Genomic DNA, 17838 nt, shown 5'->3' with positions numbered 1-17838 from the left:
AAATTTAAGATGGTGTTAAAATATCATATATTCCCAAATAAAACTCAATAGTGTAGTATTTTAATTACTGAATCTTAATATTTTAAGTTTCTGTAAATATTTCATAATAATCCTTTACTAAAAAATTAAAACTTAAAAATTTACCTACAGAAACAGCTTTAACCAAATATATTGTACATACTGTGAAAAATACAAATACATAATCTGATGAAAACTGTTCAGTGCTGATTAGAATTTTTAAAAGTTGAAGTTCATTTACTCATAATTAATTCTCTCTTCTCCAAAGAGAGAAGAGAAAACCTGGTATTTAGATCTCAACGCTAAGAATTAATTGACAAAAATAGAGTTTCCTAGTTTCAAATGCTCATCTAATTTCTGCAAGGGAGTAAAGCAGATAATAAAAAATACTAACTTTTCTTTTAAAGACCTAAATGAAGGGGGATACTAGGAATTAAGTTAACTCCAGGTTTTTTCATAGTTCAGCAATATCTGGAAGATGGTACACACCAACTGTGTGCCCAACACACTCCTCCTTGGTGTCTGACTATGAAGGTCTGGCTTGGGTAGGTTGGGGAGATGGCAGCCCCTCACTGAGATCGGGGACTCAAAAGAGGAAAAGTAGACCTTGCAGAGAGTAAGAGGAGAGGGAAGTTCTACTTTTGACATGTTGTGTTTAAGGTGTTTGAGCAACATGCACAGTTGTGTGAAGGTCTAGGGCTTAGATCAATGCTGTGGCTCTAGCCCAGGCCCGGGCACCATCAGAACCTAGAAGGGGAGGGTGGGAAGACAAAGAAACCTTGGGAAGACAAAGAAACCTTCTGCAACACACGTTTATTAAAGGGATGGGGACAGAGGAGGAGCCTAAGGTGCAGCCAACAGAGAAACAGAGTCTGCAATGTCTTAGAAGTCGAAGGAACAGTTTCAAGGCAAAGGAGTCAAAGGCTTCAGAAAGATCTAACCGTAGGCTGCAGAGTAGTCCCTGGATTTAATAAAGAGCTCGTTCCTTATCAACACCAGGAACAGCTGTGGTGTCGTGCTGGCTGCAGAAAGCTGAAGAGTGAAGGACACACATATTGTGAATGTGCAGGAGGGCATTACTTTAAGCAGCAGACTGTCAGGTGTGTATGCACGCATGCATGCGCCTGTAGTGGGGACTAGCAGAAGCAGAGTCAAAGTTCTGTTTTGTTTTTAAGAGATTATGGGGAAGACCTGCCCATCAGTGGTTAGTTCTGAAAAGTGTGAACTTTTGTTCCTACGCAAAACCTCAAGAGTGCCTTCTCTGTAGCTTTACAGGAGGCTGATCCTTGTTCTGAGGGTAGAAAGTCAGATCAGAAGCTCCTGGGGGGGGGGGGGGGGGGCTCAGGCAGTGAAGCTTCTGCTTTTGGCTCAGGTCATAATCCCGGGGTCCTGAGATCGAGCCCCGTGTGGGGCTCCCTGCTCTGCAGGGGCCTGCTGCTCCCTCTCAAATAAGTAGAAATCATTTAAAAAAAAAAAAAAAAAAGTCAGACTAAACATTTCCCATCATTTCCTTTCACAGGTACTGTTACAGAAATCGAGGCACTTAGGAAATATGTAGGTCACATTCTCATAGATTTGTTTCTACTGACACCTCCTGAACCACCAAGCCTACCATAAATACTTTTCAATGCATTTCACCAGCAACAAATCCATGAACCAAAAAATGGTTTGGGTTCACAACTGCCTTAATTTTAACACTGGTCTCAAGTTCTCTAAAGGAGCTGCAAAGGATGAAACCATATACCCTTTTAATCTATTATCTCCTATGTCAACTCAAATGAAAAGATTAAAAATTCTCACAAGCAAGAATATCAAAGGAAAAGGATCTCTAATCAGTTTCTTTTAGGACATTTACAACACACACCACGTAATTATCCAGTATGTGAAGATGAATGACACCAAGTCACTTAAAGCCAACAGCTCAATCATCTTCAGCTTCTCAGTGCATGTGGGGAGGGGGAGGCGTGAACTCAACCCCATGTGACATGGTTTACATGCGCCCCTTCCACATCAACCTCACTCACACTGCACAGCACAAAATACCTATAGCTGTTCCCAAAGCCTGCACGTGGTCTACACTCTGGTCCCACCTACCCCGGCCACTTTCAGCCTTGAGTCCATGATCTTTGCTAAACAAAGTGGGCACGTGTACTACAGTGGGTTCAGGTGTGGTTCACCAGACCCAGAGCATCTCCCTCTGGGAGTTTGAAAGACTGCAGAATTTATTTTTCAGTATCTGAAAAATTAAAGCCCTGCTTTAATTTTAGAGATTATTAAAATGGTAGGCACATTTTCACTCAGAATACTCCTAATATCTAAAGTGGGATTGAATTATGGACGTGGACAGGTACAATAAAACCCAAATCAGAAAGTTACTGCCTGTTACTCTAACCATTTTTAGCTTAGAGGCCAGGTTCTACTAAAAAGCGGAGCTTCCATTATGAACAAAGTATTTCCATGATTTTTATGAGCAGAAAATAATTGAGGCGACTGTTAAAATAGCCATAACGCGGAGAGAGAGTCACTCAGTGACTTCTGGCACCCAAGGACAGCAGACACTCAGGTCACTGGCTTCCCCACCCAAAACCATTCACAAGCCCTTACAATGATGGCCGGAGAGAGAAAATGACCAACCAACAACATGAAGACAAGAAGAGGAAAACTGGGTTTTCCAGTTTCCCCTCTTAAGATGCAGGTCATCCCACAAACACGTCCCAATTGCTCTGCTTGCAATGCTGAATCAGGCACAAATGGTTTCACATTGATAGGATAAAGCTCCAAAAAAGAAAACATTTTAACAAAGTTCATACTGAGTCTGTTAAATCTGTAAGGAATTTTTCTCTTACCTACTACAAACATGATCTATAAGCAGAGACACAGAATCTAGATTATTGTCAAGTTTGGTATTGTGATATAGGCACCGGTCCCTTTGTAGCTCCACCGCCTGCCGCAGGAGAGTCTGTAAACGCCGTGGAGGAAGCATCACTGATGGTGGTAAATATGCTTTAAGAGAAGACATTTTTAAGAAGAGAGATAAAAATAAAAATTAGAAGACCAAGACAGTACAAACTTTCATTTAAGACACCTGCTCCACTTTTGCTGCCCTTGCCCTCAAGTATTACATCTCTCAGAGCAGTGGCAGGCAAGGAGACACAGTATGAACCTTAGGAGTATTTGTCAGCAGCTACAGCTATGTGGCCACAAAATGGAGCAGATCCAAGGGCTCCAGTCTGTATGTGAATTTCCAAAAACAAAAACACAAAGCAAAAAAATAAAAAATAAAAAAATTTAAAAAATCCCAAAACTCCCACTACTAACAAAATCCCCCAAAAAGTCAATGAAGAGAAAATCTGAGGATGACTGTGTCCCAGTGGGAGACTGAGCATCACTAAAAATGTAAGAGACCTCCACTTCACAAAGGGCAAGCCAACATGTTGAAACAGGTTCCAGCTCCCATCAACTTGCTTCTAATGCCAAGGATCCCGTGAAAATTCAGGGCATGATGGTGTTTTGATCCTGAAATCAATCTATTCTAATTCTTCCATGCCTCGAACCTCCCTAACCACACAATTTTCTGACTTTTTAGGATCTCTACTCTCATACCTCAATATGGAACATGGGATAACATGATTTAATCTGAGAAGGAAGAAAGATCTTTTCTATAAAAATGTGGCAAAAATAAAACCCCTACTCTAATTTGGATAATACATATAACATATGGGGGGGGGGGGGAGGACATTTTACTTAAATCTGGTTAAAAAAAAATTTACTTAAACTTGGGCTTTCCTATTGAAATCAACAAATATTGAAACACTTTTCGTTTATGTTTCTGGTTTATATTTTCTTTTTCCCTGAAATCGCAGCATTTCTCCCCCAAACAAAACCTTAACAGGAGCATCATGGCATAACACAAATGAAGGGAGAACTGCTTTGGGACCTGTGCTCTCTGCCCCGACTCCAGGGGAGGCTAGCTGCTTCTCAGGCTCAATGGCAGGGTTTGGAAACCTTTGGTTGAAAGGGCTTCTTTTAATGGCTTTTCCCTTCTTTCCTATATAACTACTCCCTCCTCACTGAGGGTATGTCTAGACACAAGATTTCCTGATCAATTCATAGTTATCTATTTCTAATTAAGAAAAAACACAGAAACACCAGAAAGTAAGACTCTTACTCTGCAGTTTGTCCAGCAGTTTGGATCGGGAAGCTGTTCCTTTGCCTTCCCATTCTGCTTTTGCACGTAAGTCTTCTGCATGGCTACACATCAGATACCTTAACACAGAACAGAGAAAGCAACAAATATCAAACCCTTTCCTTGGATTAAACATTAACTGAAAAATACCGATCATATTTTTACTAAGAAATATATATAAGTCCTTACTAAGAAATATATCGAGAAATTTCTACAATGGACCCAATCCATTAATACACCTGGTATCTGGATATAATTACTAATATGTAATACAACAATAATAGCAAGATATATAATGTTACTGTCATGACATCTTCTTATCTGTTAGTAGAATACATTCCCACGCTTGTTATCATATGTAGTTATATACTGTAGCTCTTACTGCTTGCCAGTCTCGGTCCTAAGCACTCCACATGTAAGACTTTATTGAACACAGGTCGCAATCCTGTATGAAGCAAGCACTGGCACTTTATTTTCACAAATGAAGAACCCAAGGCACAGAAAGCCTCAGTAACTGACTGAGGGTTACAAGGCAAAAAAAATGGGGGATATGAACTCAGGCATTTTTAACTGCAAAACTTGCTCTTAATTACTATGCTAACTGAACTGCTTCTCAGTAGTAAAATAAAACTCCCCCCAAAACTCCAAATAAATTTAAAAAAACCCTCAAAGATATTTACACTAAGTTAATTAAACAAAAACAACATACCTTCAAGAGTTTATCATAAACGTCACTCAAGAAATGGTATAATTGGATAATCATCCTTGGGTCATCCTGTGAAAGGTATTGAGATCCCAAAGTGGAGACTTAGGGAACTGTTTCATTACTCACTAATATGTGCCAAAGGAGGCATAAATGCTAAAGTCATGGATTCTGGAGAATACATGAGGGCCCCCTGCTGGAAGTGTGACCCTGACCTCGTTCTTCTCAGAAGAACTGGCTTTAAAAGTAAAAGAAGTGAAAGCATGATTCAGACATGGAGATGAGACCTGGCAAGTAACTCTCCTGCTACTCTGTCTGATACTCTGTTCTTGGATTCATTCTTCTAACTTGTAAAAAGGGTATTAAATAGGGAAGTGAGGATTAACGAAGATGGGTATGTGAAGTACTTGGTCCATTAGCTGGTATACACGTAGAGCTTAATAAGTGATAAGAGCTGATGTGAGCATCATCTTCTATTTTTCTTGGCTGCATGAAGCAAACCGTATTCAGCACTAAGTTCCTTGCCTCTTACCCAAGAGTAGAACCACCTGCTGTCTTGCTATTTAGTATATGATGTCTTAACCGAGGAGAACTTCGTTTTAATAGCAAGAATAACTGGCCTCAAAATACCCTATTGCAGAATTATCGGTTTCTAGAATAAAATTTATTATCCATAATTTTTTTTAAGTTTTTTTTTTTTTTTTTAATTTACTCATAGAGACACAGCTAGAGAGAGCGGCAGAGACACAGGCAGAGGGAGAAGTAAGGAAGCATGCAGGGAGCCCGATGTGGGACTCGCTCCCGGGTCTCCAGGATCATGCCCTGGGCTGCAGGCGGCGCTAAACCGCTGCGCCACCGGGGCTGCCCTATTATCCATAATTTTATGGAAAAATTGCTCACTTTTAAAATTCTGCAAAAAAGACTTAATGATTGATTCTGCTGTCCCTTTTGAAAATACACATTATACCTTAAGGTTTCAAATGAAGGTCTGTTTATGGGAAGCTGTGTGGTGTAACTGAAAGTATGCTGGGCCAGTAGGAAGAAAGCCTGGGTCCTCATGAGAACTCTGCATCTGGCTGTCTCTGGGCCATTCCCTTATGGGAAACGAGCAAAGGGCACAGCGGGTGAAATTCACTTTAGAATAAAAACTATGTGATTCAGTTATATGTTCTGTTACCAGAGCAAGACAAAATTCATCATGTGAACGGTCTTTGAGTGACACAGAAATCAGACCCCTTATCAGAGAGGTAAACAGAACAAGGCCAGCTGTCAAGTATGACCCAGCAAAGTACCCAGCACACTGCACTGATGCAGATGCAGTGAGTGAGGACCAAGGACTCTGCTGAGTCAAACCAGGCTTGCAATCCTGGCTCTCCACTTTATTAGTTCTATCGTGGACTGGTTACTTCACTTCTCCAAGGTTCTGTTCCTTTTTCTCGAAAACCCTAAAACGAACTCTACACCTCTTTGGGTCTATCGTTTTTGTCCATTATTTTGTATCTGAAAACTCATGTGTTAATGTTGTTCTAGAGGCCGGGGGCCATATCTACCATATAATAAAAAATGCTATGAAGGAAAAAATTAAAAACAATAATGTGACAGAGAACGCCTGGTGGATGGTTTTAGGAGGACATTTGGGCGGGGACCAGAGCACCTAGGAACCAGGTATGGGAAGATTAGGGGAAGAACATTTACGATAGAGGGTAGAGGCAGTGAGCGGCTTGGCCAGATAAGGAACAGCAAAAACATTAATGTTGCTAGAGTAAAGAAGAAAGAAAAAGATGGTGGGCAAGGGTCAGGGTCTCTGCGGGCATGAGCAGAGATTCTAGAACTTAATGGTGCTAGAAAGCCAGTGGGAAGTTTTAAGAAAGGGAGAGAAGTGGCTGAGTGTGTGGTTTTACTTATGTATTTATCTGGCTGCTGTGTGAAATCTCTGTCATTAAGGGAGTGAAAATGAACTCAATGGGACTCATGAGGAGGCCACTCGCATATTCTGGGAGAGATGTTTATGGATAAACTAGCAGAGAGGTTGTGAGTTGTGGAGATGGAGAGAAATGGACAAACCTAGTTATGTTTTAGAGTTGGGCCAATACAGGTCAGAGTTAAAATATTTAAAAAACGCAAGGATAAGGTTTGATGTTTGTCTGAGATGGGAAAACTGGGAGGAGCAGGTAGTGGGGAACGGTGGGAGAAGACAACTGGATTGGAGAACCTCACTGTGACACACATCTCTGAGACACTCAAATGGAGACTGTCAAGGAGGCTAGGAGACCCATCACACTGGGAAATGGGGGGGGGGGGGGGGGGGGGGGACAGCCTCCAGCATAGACACGCATAGACACGGCATGTGAGGGTGCAGCACAGAACGAGGTGACCTGGTGGGGTGTTGTGGACACAAAACAGAAGGGAGGTGCAGATCCAAGGCCTCAGCCCCTGGACATGGGAAGAACGGACATGAGGATTGAGGGACACTGTGTACAGGAAACGCATGGCAAGGATCTGGGGCGGGACAAGCATGCATTATGGAGAACGTCTGACAAGGTACACTGGAAGCATCACTGCTTACTGTCTGCACAGAGGATTACCCCACAGGGTTTTTACAAGACTATGACACGGCGGTATGTATTTCTTCTTTCTTTCACCCACTTAAGTATCTCTCTAGTCTCCTATGGGACGCTTCCGAGGAGGACACAAGTAGCTCGAACATGTTTCAATGATTGTATCCAGACAAACAGCATCCAAGGATTTAGCAATGTTCTCATCTTGGAGGAACAGGCACTCTTGATAAAAATGACAGCCCCTCAGCCACCCTGGAGTTAAGAGCTGAGCGTCCTTACCCACTGAGGACGTGAATGCGCTCTGTATTGTACTTCAGGGGTGTCAACTCGCAGCGCAGAACCTGAAGCGCCTCCAGGACCTTGCCATCCTCCAGGTATTCTAGGTACTTCTGCTGCAGCAGCAAAAACTTCATCCTCTGACATGACAGAAAGCAGCAGTCAGGGGAAAGAAGTTGATGGAAGTTTCAGAAAATGTTTGTTCCTAAACAGAACAGTAGAAACCATTCTACTACGCCCTTGGAAAATAACTTCTTACAAAGCTTTAAGAGGACTCAAGATATTTTGGTTTAATAGAGTCATAGATTAAACGTGACTCTGCTCAATTCCACATCTTAATAAAACTCTGCTTTGATGAATCATCTCAAATTAGGTAAGACTATTGGTGACCAAGGCATCAACAGAGGAAAAAATGAACTCTGCCCTTAAAACATTCACCTAGAATTTTATTTCTTATGTGAAAACTCAGACGGAATTTGTTTTTAAAGTGTGACTTTTATAACAAGGCATTACGGGGTTTTATATAACAAGTTTTGAAGAGATGGCAGAAAAACCGGTTAATGGAAAAATTATTTAAAAATGACGTGCCAGGACAAGTAGATGGGAAAGCACAACTAGAGCGGAAGTGTTAGGCCTGGCTCATAGGGAGTACGAAGAGCTGTCCAGCAGAAGGACTGGAGGTCCAGGTGCAGAGTAGGCTCGAGGGAGCCTGATGGACCTGCTCTCGCTAGGATGTTTATGACAGAAGGCTGAACCGAGAAATCTGCAAAAGGAGGCAATCTGTGTGTGTGTGCTGGAAACAGCCTGATCACTGGTGCGTTTAACTATGGGGCACACAGTTAGGATCAGCTCTTTTCTCCCAAAAAAGGAGAGAGCATTTCCAGCTCACTGGGAAGCACATTCACATTTAGTTTTTCTCTGAAATATGTTTGGCTTTAATACTTTATAATGTCCCTTTACTCTATCACTGTACTTTTAACTGGAGAGCATCAATAGTCATAATCTTTGCAACTTTTCTGCTAGAGGAGAGAGATGCTTAGGAGCATCAGGCTGAGAGTTTTTCCACAATAGAAGACCACTGCTTGGAGGGACTCTCATCATACTGCTACCTGCGGCTCTGGAGCAAGCCGATTGCCGCAGGTGCAAAAGTCCGTAGACAGAAAATGCCAGTCATATTTAGAGACCCCAAGGAATACAGTGGTAAAGATGTTAAACCTACTTAAAAAAAAACCAAACGACAGCTTTTTCTTCCTCAGTAAGAGGCTTACTTTGAACACATTAAGTATGTCTATACTGCTGTCCAAAAAGGGTGCAGAAATGATAATTTCTTTACAAAATTAAGAATACCATGAACTTCTCTACAAGACTGTCCATTAGGGAGTATTAGAAGAATGGTATACCTACAATCCTCTAAAAAATGGTTTCTAGAGAAAGTAAACAAAACAAACCCTGTCACAGAAGTTAGGTCTACATTTAAACACATCTTTTATAAGACGCATTGCCTATGTGTGGTGATTATCTAAACTTAAATCTGTAACTAAAGAACAACAGGAAAAATTTCAAACTCTAAGATAAGCTCCTGTTAACTCTAGAAAAACTACACCTACCAAATTTTACACATCCAGTTAGAGTGACTAGTGAATGCTTCAGAAACAGATCAGTTACCAATAGGCCCTGGAAAGTGTGTTCTTGCACAGGGAGCCCAAAGTCAACCTTTATTATGTTAAATAAAAAAACACTCTCCATGTCCATCAGGTGACAAAAACCAAAAGACTAAATAATATAAAAATCAAAGGATTTTATATTTGAGGTTATATTCTCACCATTTTATTTTCTGAAAAAGACTTCCACTCTTTATGAAATGTAGAGTTTATATATTTCCATTTGCTGATACTGCCACAGTTTCGTTTCACATAGTGTTTCTGATTCAAACTTGAGAATCACGTTTAGTTGAACAATTTTTTTCATTTAAATTAATGCCACGTGGAACTGGCCAGTATCTGTACTTGATTTCTCTACTAACTTTTCTTGGCAACTGGAAATTTGGAGAAAATTACTTTTTATTTTCTGGGGTGTCAACTGTGAGGTCCTAGGCACATCCCCCATTCCAATGTGTGTAGGGACAGTGCCCCAAGCGCTATTTCCCCCTTATTTTCCCACCAAGATCCTGATAGAACGTGCTACTGTCTTTCTATGGGGCAGGGGTGGGGCCAGAGAGGACAGCAGAGGGAAAACTGTGAGAGAAGCCCACACAAACACATAATTCTGGATATACATGGCATGCTATAAAGGTAGGGCACAGACATTTTTCTATGAGTCATTTTATCCAGATTAAAACAAAGAATATCCTCAAATGGATACCGAATCCTCGTAGTATGCATGGCAACTGACAGGCTACTGGCTAAGCACAGCTAGAGATCTGGTTGAAAGAGATGTTTATTTTTCTAAAACCCAGTTCAATTTGTATTTGACACATATGATAAGGAAGGAGAGTAAAACTGCATTTTACTTTCCAAAATTTAAAGCACGAAAATGTAAACACAATTTCAAGAAAATAAACATCTTTCACAAATGATGTCAATTATTTACTGAAAAAGTTTAAAAAAAAAAATCAAGCAAATTTGCTGAGGGTAGGACAGAGCTTTATGAACTTTTTTTTTTTTTTTTTTAAAGATCAAGATCACAAACTTCTTAAATGAATAAAAAAAAGCTTTTCTGAGAAAAGCTGAGAAGGGCTGAGAAAACAAACTGCCCTTTAGATCTCCTCCCAGCTCCTAAGGAGACCTCTGTGACAGATTACTTCTGGTCTCTGGTAATTTCCTAGCATCTCCAGGCACAGGGTGTGTGTCTGTCTCTTACTGTCCAGTAGGACTGTGAGACAGCTCTACAGAGTAGATCCTGCTGTTGCCCCATGCCCCCACCATCCTACCCAGTACTGGGATGCTGGATCCTCTCTCTCCTCCTCCCACCTAACCGTACTGAATTCCATGCGAAGGAAAAGTCAGAAGCCGTGCAGTCTGGTTATTCAGGGTGGCCTCTAGCTAACTCAGGAGTGGTTCTGACTAACTCTGGAATAAGGTTATAACCAAGTTGTATCAATTAAACCATGACTCAGAGGAAAGGGGAAATGAATTCTATTTAAATCATGGCTTTCAAAGCTCTATTTAACTTTAAAAAACAGTAATTAATTTCTGTTCATGAAATTAGCATTTGAACACTTTTCTTAAACACATTTCTATTATACTATAAAAATTTTAGACAGAGAGGGGTTTCCCATGTTACTGGCTTCTCCTACCTACCCAAACTCCTCGGATGTGGCAAAGCACATCTGAACCAAAACTGAACACTGTTGATTGAGGAGCTCATTCTCCAGAAAATCCAGAGCAAATTCTGTTATTGCTGATATCATTTGTCTGGAAACCATTAAAAAATATGGAGGGTAGGTGGAGAGAACAGAGTGTGGATTGGGTCAATAAAAATATACAGGCTTAAAAAGTAAAATAATAATTTTAGTCTCGATTAAGTCATCAAATGTGTCTGGGCATACAATTAAAATAATTATGTTTTAAAAAGTCCCAAATAGTTGTCTTCTATGGTATTATTATAACTATGCTTGGATTGGGTTCTCTTCTGGAGATGCAGTGGGAGAGGAGTAAATCTGAACACAAACTAGAAGGGTGAACAAAAATGCTGAACTGAATCATAAACCTGGAGCCCCTTTCTTTGTACAAATACCTAAACAGTTTGACGGTGTGAGGCTCAGCCAATGACTTAACCTTCATCTTTTACTAGATGCTGTAATATTCTATAGACTTAAGAGGCTGTAAAAAGAAAGGCCTCTTCCTCATTATCTACAATTCCCTCTCTTGAGTTTACACGTTGCTTCTAATGAAGCTTTCAAGTGAGATAGTCATAATCTTAAATCCAACACAGAAGCCCCACATATCTATAAACAAGTAAGAAAAAATAGGAGGTGACCTATCTAAATTTTTACTACTCAATTACAAATACAATTTGAAGTGAAGCTTTAAAAAAGGCAAAAACAATTCTCCCAAAACTCACACACTTATTTTTTGTCTTTATTTTAGGGCCATCTTCCGTTGTGTCAGAGCTAATAATTTATGAGAAACTGCTCAATTAAAATACACTTGAGTTTTTTCTTTTAAACCCCAAACACATTGATTGGGAAAAAATTTCATTATTGGAAAATTTATAACCTTTTAAAAGTAAGTGTTTTGTTTATTTTAGCTTCTGTGTTTTCATTTTTAATATTTAGCATGGAATTAATCATTCTATGAGTTAATTTATCATTAAAATAATGATTCCAAAGTAAAGATTTTAGTTTTTAAATATTTACTGAAAGCAAAACTATATATCCTACATCATCAATTTAATCTGTATTTGTTCACTCTTGTTTGCACCTTCAACTTGCCTGAAGTCCATTCTCTAGGATTATATATCATTATATAAAATCATATCACGAATTTGAAAACTTCTGTATTTAAGATTCTCCTCCTCCCCGCCGATCCCCCCAAAAAAAGAAACAAGAGGCTGTGGTAGGTTTATAGACAAAGGCAGCAAGATTAATGTTTGACCCAATTACAAAAATAAATAAATAAATAAAACAAAACAAAACAAAAAAAATAAAAAGGTAACAGTAGTCATTTACTAATATTTAACAAACAGCTGGTTTCCCTACTTGACTTCCTATTGGCCTTCTTTCCCTCCCCCACCAGACAGGAAACTGCTTTTGACAACAAATGAATCAGCTAGAAGTTAAAAGGCCAGTAGCCAGCAGCTGATTCTTCAGGGTTTCCAATCACAAGCACTTAGAAAAACTGATCCCCCTCCTCTCCTGACATCTACAGAAGAAATAAAGCCTATCACTATAAAGGATTCGTTGAGACTGATGAAAGAAGTGAACAGGTTAGCCTACTGAACTGATCTTGTGGGGGAAATAAGGGCTGTAACAGAGCCCAAAGGTCCAATCTGCACACAAACCCTCCACCAGAGTGATGCACATTAGACACACTTTGACACTGTCCCTGCACACAACTGGAATGCAAGAGTGGAAAATGGTGAGCACGCCAAAGGAGCTGCTTTGAATCAACTGCCATTTCCGAAGATTAAAAACAAAAAAACAAAAAAACAAAAACCCAAAACAGGACAATTAACGTTATCAGCTATTTCAGGCTATAGGATACACACACATCCAAATATGTTTCCTCTGCCAGCACATTCAGTATAAATAGTGAAAGTATAATTTATCTTTGATTCCATAAATATAAAACTGCTATTAACACACTGAAAGCATGAAAATGTTTCAATTAATTTCTAGAAGCTTAATTATAAAGTAGGTTCAAACGACACATTTACTAAACATGATTTTAAAAACACAGAACTCAAAAGTTTAAAAAGTCAACACTCATCCTAGTTTATAAACTTAATTATGAAATTTAACTACTTTTAGGTCTTATCTTTTATAAGAGGCAGAAGCCTGAAACTATCAATAACCTACTAAAATAAGCATGAATGTGAAACTAAGAACAAAAGTGTATTTACCACAATTATTCCCAACAACGTTTGAGAGATTTCAAGTGCGCCTCTTACCACAATAGCATGAGGAGAATGCACTAAAGGCTTTAGTTCATTCAGGTCATTTTCTGCCTGCAAAAATTGGCATAAAGAAAAACAGAAGTGTCACAACATGCACATTCAAATATATAATTTTAGCAGCAGTCACACAGCTCTATATGCCCTACTTTACCTTATCCCAGTCTCCTTCCATGACATGATTTCGGAATTTGGTAGCAGAAGGATGTTCTAAACGACATCCTGACTCTTGCATGAGGAGATCAACAGTCTGGCTGCAGGAGAGATACAGTGTAAAAAAGACCTGGCCAACTTGTAGGATTTACTCTTCTAAATAAACTAATGTCCATAAAAACAGTTGCAAAAGTTTTCAATCTAACCTCATGATGGAGAAAAAAGAAATCCATAGTTTTTTTTTTTTTTTTTTCTGTTTTGTTTTGTTTTTTACTGTGCTTGGCTCCACAAACTTGCATTTTTAAATGGCCACCTTTATGTAGTTTTATCTAGTCAAGTCAAAGTCTTGAAACCAGAATCAAAAGTTCTTCCAATTTTTACCATGTAATGCCTCAGAAGTTTAGTGAAGTATAAAATCTCCAAAAACATATTGTAACCAAGTGCTTAAATAAATAAAAACCAGGATCTGCATACTGATGTTACAAAGTCTCAAAAGACAGAAATTGTTAGCTCCAGACAAGGTGATAGAGAGGACCTGGGTTAGGGAAGGGCCTTACATCCAGGCAGTTATGTTTGTTCAGAAATTCTACTAGGTCAACCTTTAAAATTAAAATAAATCCAGCATCAAAAATCACTCTCTTTCTCTCTATACTAAAAATAGCAAATTTACTATGGTGTAGGTTCCAAACAGTCACGAGTTATTTCCTCCTGCTGCTGTCAGCTTGCTTCTTGTCTCGGTAACATGTTCTGTTAGCATTTACAAAAATCTGTTTTCATAAGAATCCTTTTCCTTGGGGAACAAAGTGAAATCTTTCTAATATGTGTTTCTCCTTGAGAGCTGAAGAGATTTATCAAACGCAGTTTCTCTCATCGGGCATTCTGATACCTAAGATTCCTTATCAGTTTTCTATATTTGTGTTTACGTCTCAACGTTCCCTTTCTCAACTGTTTATTTTTTTTTTTCAGCTAAACAGTGTGATGATCTGCCAGAGAATCAAAATACTTAAGTCACTTTTTGAAAGTGCTCCCCTCCCCCGCCTCCCCCCCACCCCCCCCAGAACAAATCTATAAACCCAAACGTACATTTGGGCTGGCCCAAGGGGCTTATTTTGGCCTGTGCGTTGAAGCCAGGAGATGGACTGTTGCAGGGTTCGCCCTGGTCTCATCTGGTTCTGCTCCATCCCCCCTCAGGACTGCAGGGCACTCCCACCGATCCTACCTTCCACCCCCCCCCCCCCCCCCCCCCCCCCCAGCCGGTTTTCCTTTGTGTCCACAAAACGGTGGATTTAGGCCAAGGTCGCTGCCTATCCCTTCACCTACACCGAGGGGCTCGAGGCCACCGACGCTGCAGGTCGCCGGAGCAGGGGCTCCTTCGGCGGGCGTCCCCCTGGGTTGGTGGTAGGCCCCTGGGCCGCGCGCCGGGACCTCCAGCGACACCCACAGCCACAGCGTATCTCCCTCGCTCCCTCGCTCGCTCGCTCCCATCACGTTTCTTCAACAGCCTCCTTCCAAATTCTCCCAGCCCCTCCGTTCCCATGAACACTTGTAGGCGACTGTGTCCCCTGATTGGTGGTTGGCCTGGCTTGTCTGTCATAGTTGGGGGTGGGGAGGTGTCCCACAAAGATGCCTCCGAGATACACTCGAAAAACAAATCCTCCGAGGTTCATTATTCGCGGCGGCTCGAGCGCGCCCCTCCCCCACCGGAGACGCACTCCCGCATCCGTCTTTATTGACAGACAATCGGGCTCCGAAGGTGTGCGGGCCGAGGGCAAGGTCCGGGCCCGCGGGCCTTCCCGGGCCGGCCCAGCTCGCCGGCGCCCTCCCCCCACGCGGCCTCCGGCCCTCGGCCCGTCCGCACCGGCCGCCCGGGAGGGACACTTACTTGAGCCCTAAGCCATTCAAGTGCTGTCCTATTAGCCTAATGACATCCTCGTCCGACTGCGAGAGCCGCTTCTTCTTCTTGAGGCTGCTGCCCAGCTCCGGGGTGGCGGCCGAGGCGGCGGCGGCGGCGGCGGCGGCCGAGGCGGCGGCGGCGGCGGCGGCGGCGGCGGCGGCGGCGGCGGCCCCGCCGGGGACCCCGTTATTGACATTCAGGCTGTTGCTATTGTTGCTGGCGGCGGAGGGGGCGGCGGGCAGCAGCCCGTTGGCGTGGGCTAGGTCCCCCGCGGACGACGACGACGACGGGGACGACTCCCCGTTCTGGGCCGCCAGGCAGGCCAGCTCCGGGGTCTGTCCCTGGCCCCCGCCGCCCCCTCCGCCGCCGCCGCCGCCGCCGCCGCCTCCTCCTCCTCCTCCTGCCCCGTTGGCCTGCATGATGCTGCCGCTGACCAGGCTGTGGCCGCTACTCCGGTGCGGGGCGGCGGCGGGGGCAGCGGCCGGGGGCAGTCCCACCACCACCAGCACGGAGGAGGAGGAGGAGGAGGACGACGCCGAGGACGAGGCCGAGGACGGAGGGGAGAGGCCTGCTCTGCCTGCCGAGGCCCCGGGCTCTCCTGCTCCCTCCGCCGCCGAGGCTCGGGGTTTCTTCCGCGGGGGCGGGGAGGCTCCGCCGGCGTCCGAGTCGGAGGAGGAGGAAGCGGAGGCCAGAGTTTCCTCGCCGAGAGAGGCCGTGGTGGGAGCCGGCGGGGCGAGGCGGGGGCCGGGGGAGGGTCGGGGCGAGGGGCCGGGGCGGGGGGGCGGGGGCGGGGGCGGGGGGCCGGGGCCGGGGCCGGGGCCGGGGCGGGGGAGGGGCGGGGAGGAGGAGGAGCGGGAGCGGGGAGCGGGGAGCGGAGCGGGGAGCCGAGCGGAGCGGGGCCGCGGGGCCGGGCCTCTCCCTCCCCCCGGGCGGCTCGGAGCGCGGCGGGGGGCGCGCCGGGGCCCCGCGGGAGGCGGCGGGGGGCGCGGGGCCCGCCGCGGGGCTGGGCCCCGGCTCGGGCGGCGGCGGCGGCGGGCGGCGGCGGAGGCAGCGGCCGCCTCGGCCGCCTGGGCGCTCGGTGGCTGCGCTCCGCTCCCTGGTGTGTTGATTCTTCCCCCAGCTGCTGCCTAATGGAGTCCAGGCGCTCGCGTCACAGGAAATGCCTATACTGCCCTCCTCACTCACTTCCGGTGGCAGGTACGGGACCTATGGGGGGCCTGTCAGCCGGCACGTGCCGGGGCGGGCGGCCTGCGGCGGGCGGCCTGCGGCGGCGGGGACCCCGGCCCCGCGACCCCCGGCCCCCGGCCCCGGCTCCCCGGCGGAGTAAGTGCGGCCGCCCCAGGCCCGGCGACGGCTGGCGCAGGCCGGGTCGGGGTCGGGGTCGGGGTCGGGGTCGCGGCCGCGGCGGGGGGCGGGGCCGGGGTCCAGGGCGTTGGGGTCAGGGGGCCGGGGGTCAGGGCCGGGCCGTGGGGGGCGGGGGGTGGGGGGCTGGGGTCAGCATCCAGGGCCTCGGGCCAGGGAGTGGGGGGGGTCGGCATCAAGGGCTCGGGTGCCAGGGCCTCGGTCTGGGAGTGGGGGGTCGGCATCAAGGGCTTGGGGGCCAGGGCCTTGGGCCCGGGAGTGGAGGGTCAGCATCAAGGGCCTGGGGGCCAGGGCCTCGGTCTGGAATTGGGGCGGCATCAAGGGCTCAGGGGCCAGGGCCTCGGTCTGGGAGTGAGGGGTTGGCATCCAGGGCTTGGGGGCCAGGGCCTCGGGCAGGGTAGTGGAGGGGTCAGCATCAAGGGCTTGGGGGCCAGGGCCTCGGTCTGGGAGTGGGGGGTCGGCATCAAGGGCTTGGGGGCCAGGGCCTCGGGCCGGGAATGGGCTTTCAAGGGGGAGCTGGGGCCAGGGCCCTCGGGGCTGGGAATGGGGGGTCAAGGGGGAGCTGGGGTGAGGGCTGTCAGGGCTGAGGAGTAGGGGGTTGGCATCCAGGGCATCAGGCCAGGGAGTAGAGGGTTGGGGTTGGGGCCATAGAGGCAAAGGTCATAGAGGCAGAGGTCGAGGGGGTCGGTGTCGGCACCGGCAGGACCAGAGTTCAGGGGGTTTGGGGATATCGGGGTCAGTGGCAGTGTTGAGGCATAGGGCTGGCAGCCCCGGCAGCTCACCCAGAGGTCACGTGGACTGAAACTGGGGAGAACAGGCTCCTGGTCTTAGTGTGGAGGAACCCGAGCTTCGGAGCAGCGCTCCCAGCGGAGAGCAGGATGTGCTTGGACACTGAGGCCCCAGGAGATAGAGCCTGTGGGCACCTGCCTGGGGCGGCCTCTGTCCCTCCCAGCTGCCTCTGCTGAACCCTGCATCCCGAGCAGGGTTTGGACTCTGCTTGAGATCCAGGCTTGAGGTTTTTAGGTGAAACGTGGGGCTTCCATGTCACTGTGACGTCCCAGCCTGTGTGCCTGCA

At 45.5% G+C, this 17838-nt stretch overlaps 1 protein-coding gene and 1 long non-coding RNA gene across 26 annotated transcripts in view; one reads left to right on the top strand and one right to left on the bottom strand.

Annotated features, from left to right (window-relative positions):
* WDR26 (WD repeat domain 26) overlaps window positions 1-16100 on the bottom strand; it is a 39783-nt gene extending 23683 nt beyond the window's left edge. Inside the window, exons 1-6 of one of the 3 annotated variants that reach the window (XR_005362321.1) lie at window positions 15390-15941; window positions 13509-13608; window positions 13304-13408; window positions 7745-7881; window positions 4187-4284; window positions 2865-3021 (exon numbers count right to left, since the gene is read on the bottom strand). Coding sequence is in view for 2 of the 3 variants with exons in the window: in XM_038542874.1 (XP_038398802.1) it covers window positions 2865-3021; window positions 4187-4284; window positions 7745-7881; window positions 13304-13408; window positions 13509-13608; window positions 15390-15820 (1028 nt within the window). In the remaining variant the exon portion in view is untranslated. Of the gene's footprint in view, window positions 1-2864; window positions 3022-4186; window positions 4285-7744; window positions 7882-13303; window positions 13409-13508; window positions 13609-15389 lie in introns of all 3 variants that reach the window. The other 2 variants (XM_038542874.1, XM_038542873.1) reach the window with 2 other exon arrangements.
* A 340-nt stretch (window positions 16101-16440) lies between these two features.
* LOC102156662 overlaps window positions 16441-17838 on the top strand; it is a 106207-nt gene continuing 104809 nt past the window's right edge. For 22 of the 23 annotated variants that reach the window (XR_005362301.1, XR_005362304.1, XR_005362303.1 and 19 more), the window contains exon 1: window positions 16441-16598. This is a non-coding gene — a long non-coding RNA (uncharacterized LOC102156662). Of the gene's footprint in view, window positions 16599-16673; window positions 16725-17838 lie in introns of those variants that run through there. The other variant, XR_005362300.1, reaches the window with a different exon arrangement.

This window comes from Canis lupus, chromosome 7 (assembly GCF_011100685.1).
Source record: "Canis lupus familiaris isolate Mischka breed German Shepherd chromosome 7, alternate assembly UU_Cfam_GSD_1.0, whole genome shotgun sequence".
NCBI lineage: Eukaryota > Metazoa > Chordata > Mammalia > Carnivora > Canidae > Canis > Canis lupus.
Note: the sequence above shows the minus strand (reverse complement) of the source record. Positions and strands in the feature narration are given on the sequence as shown.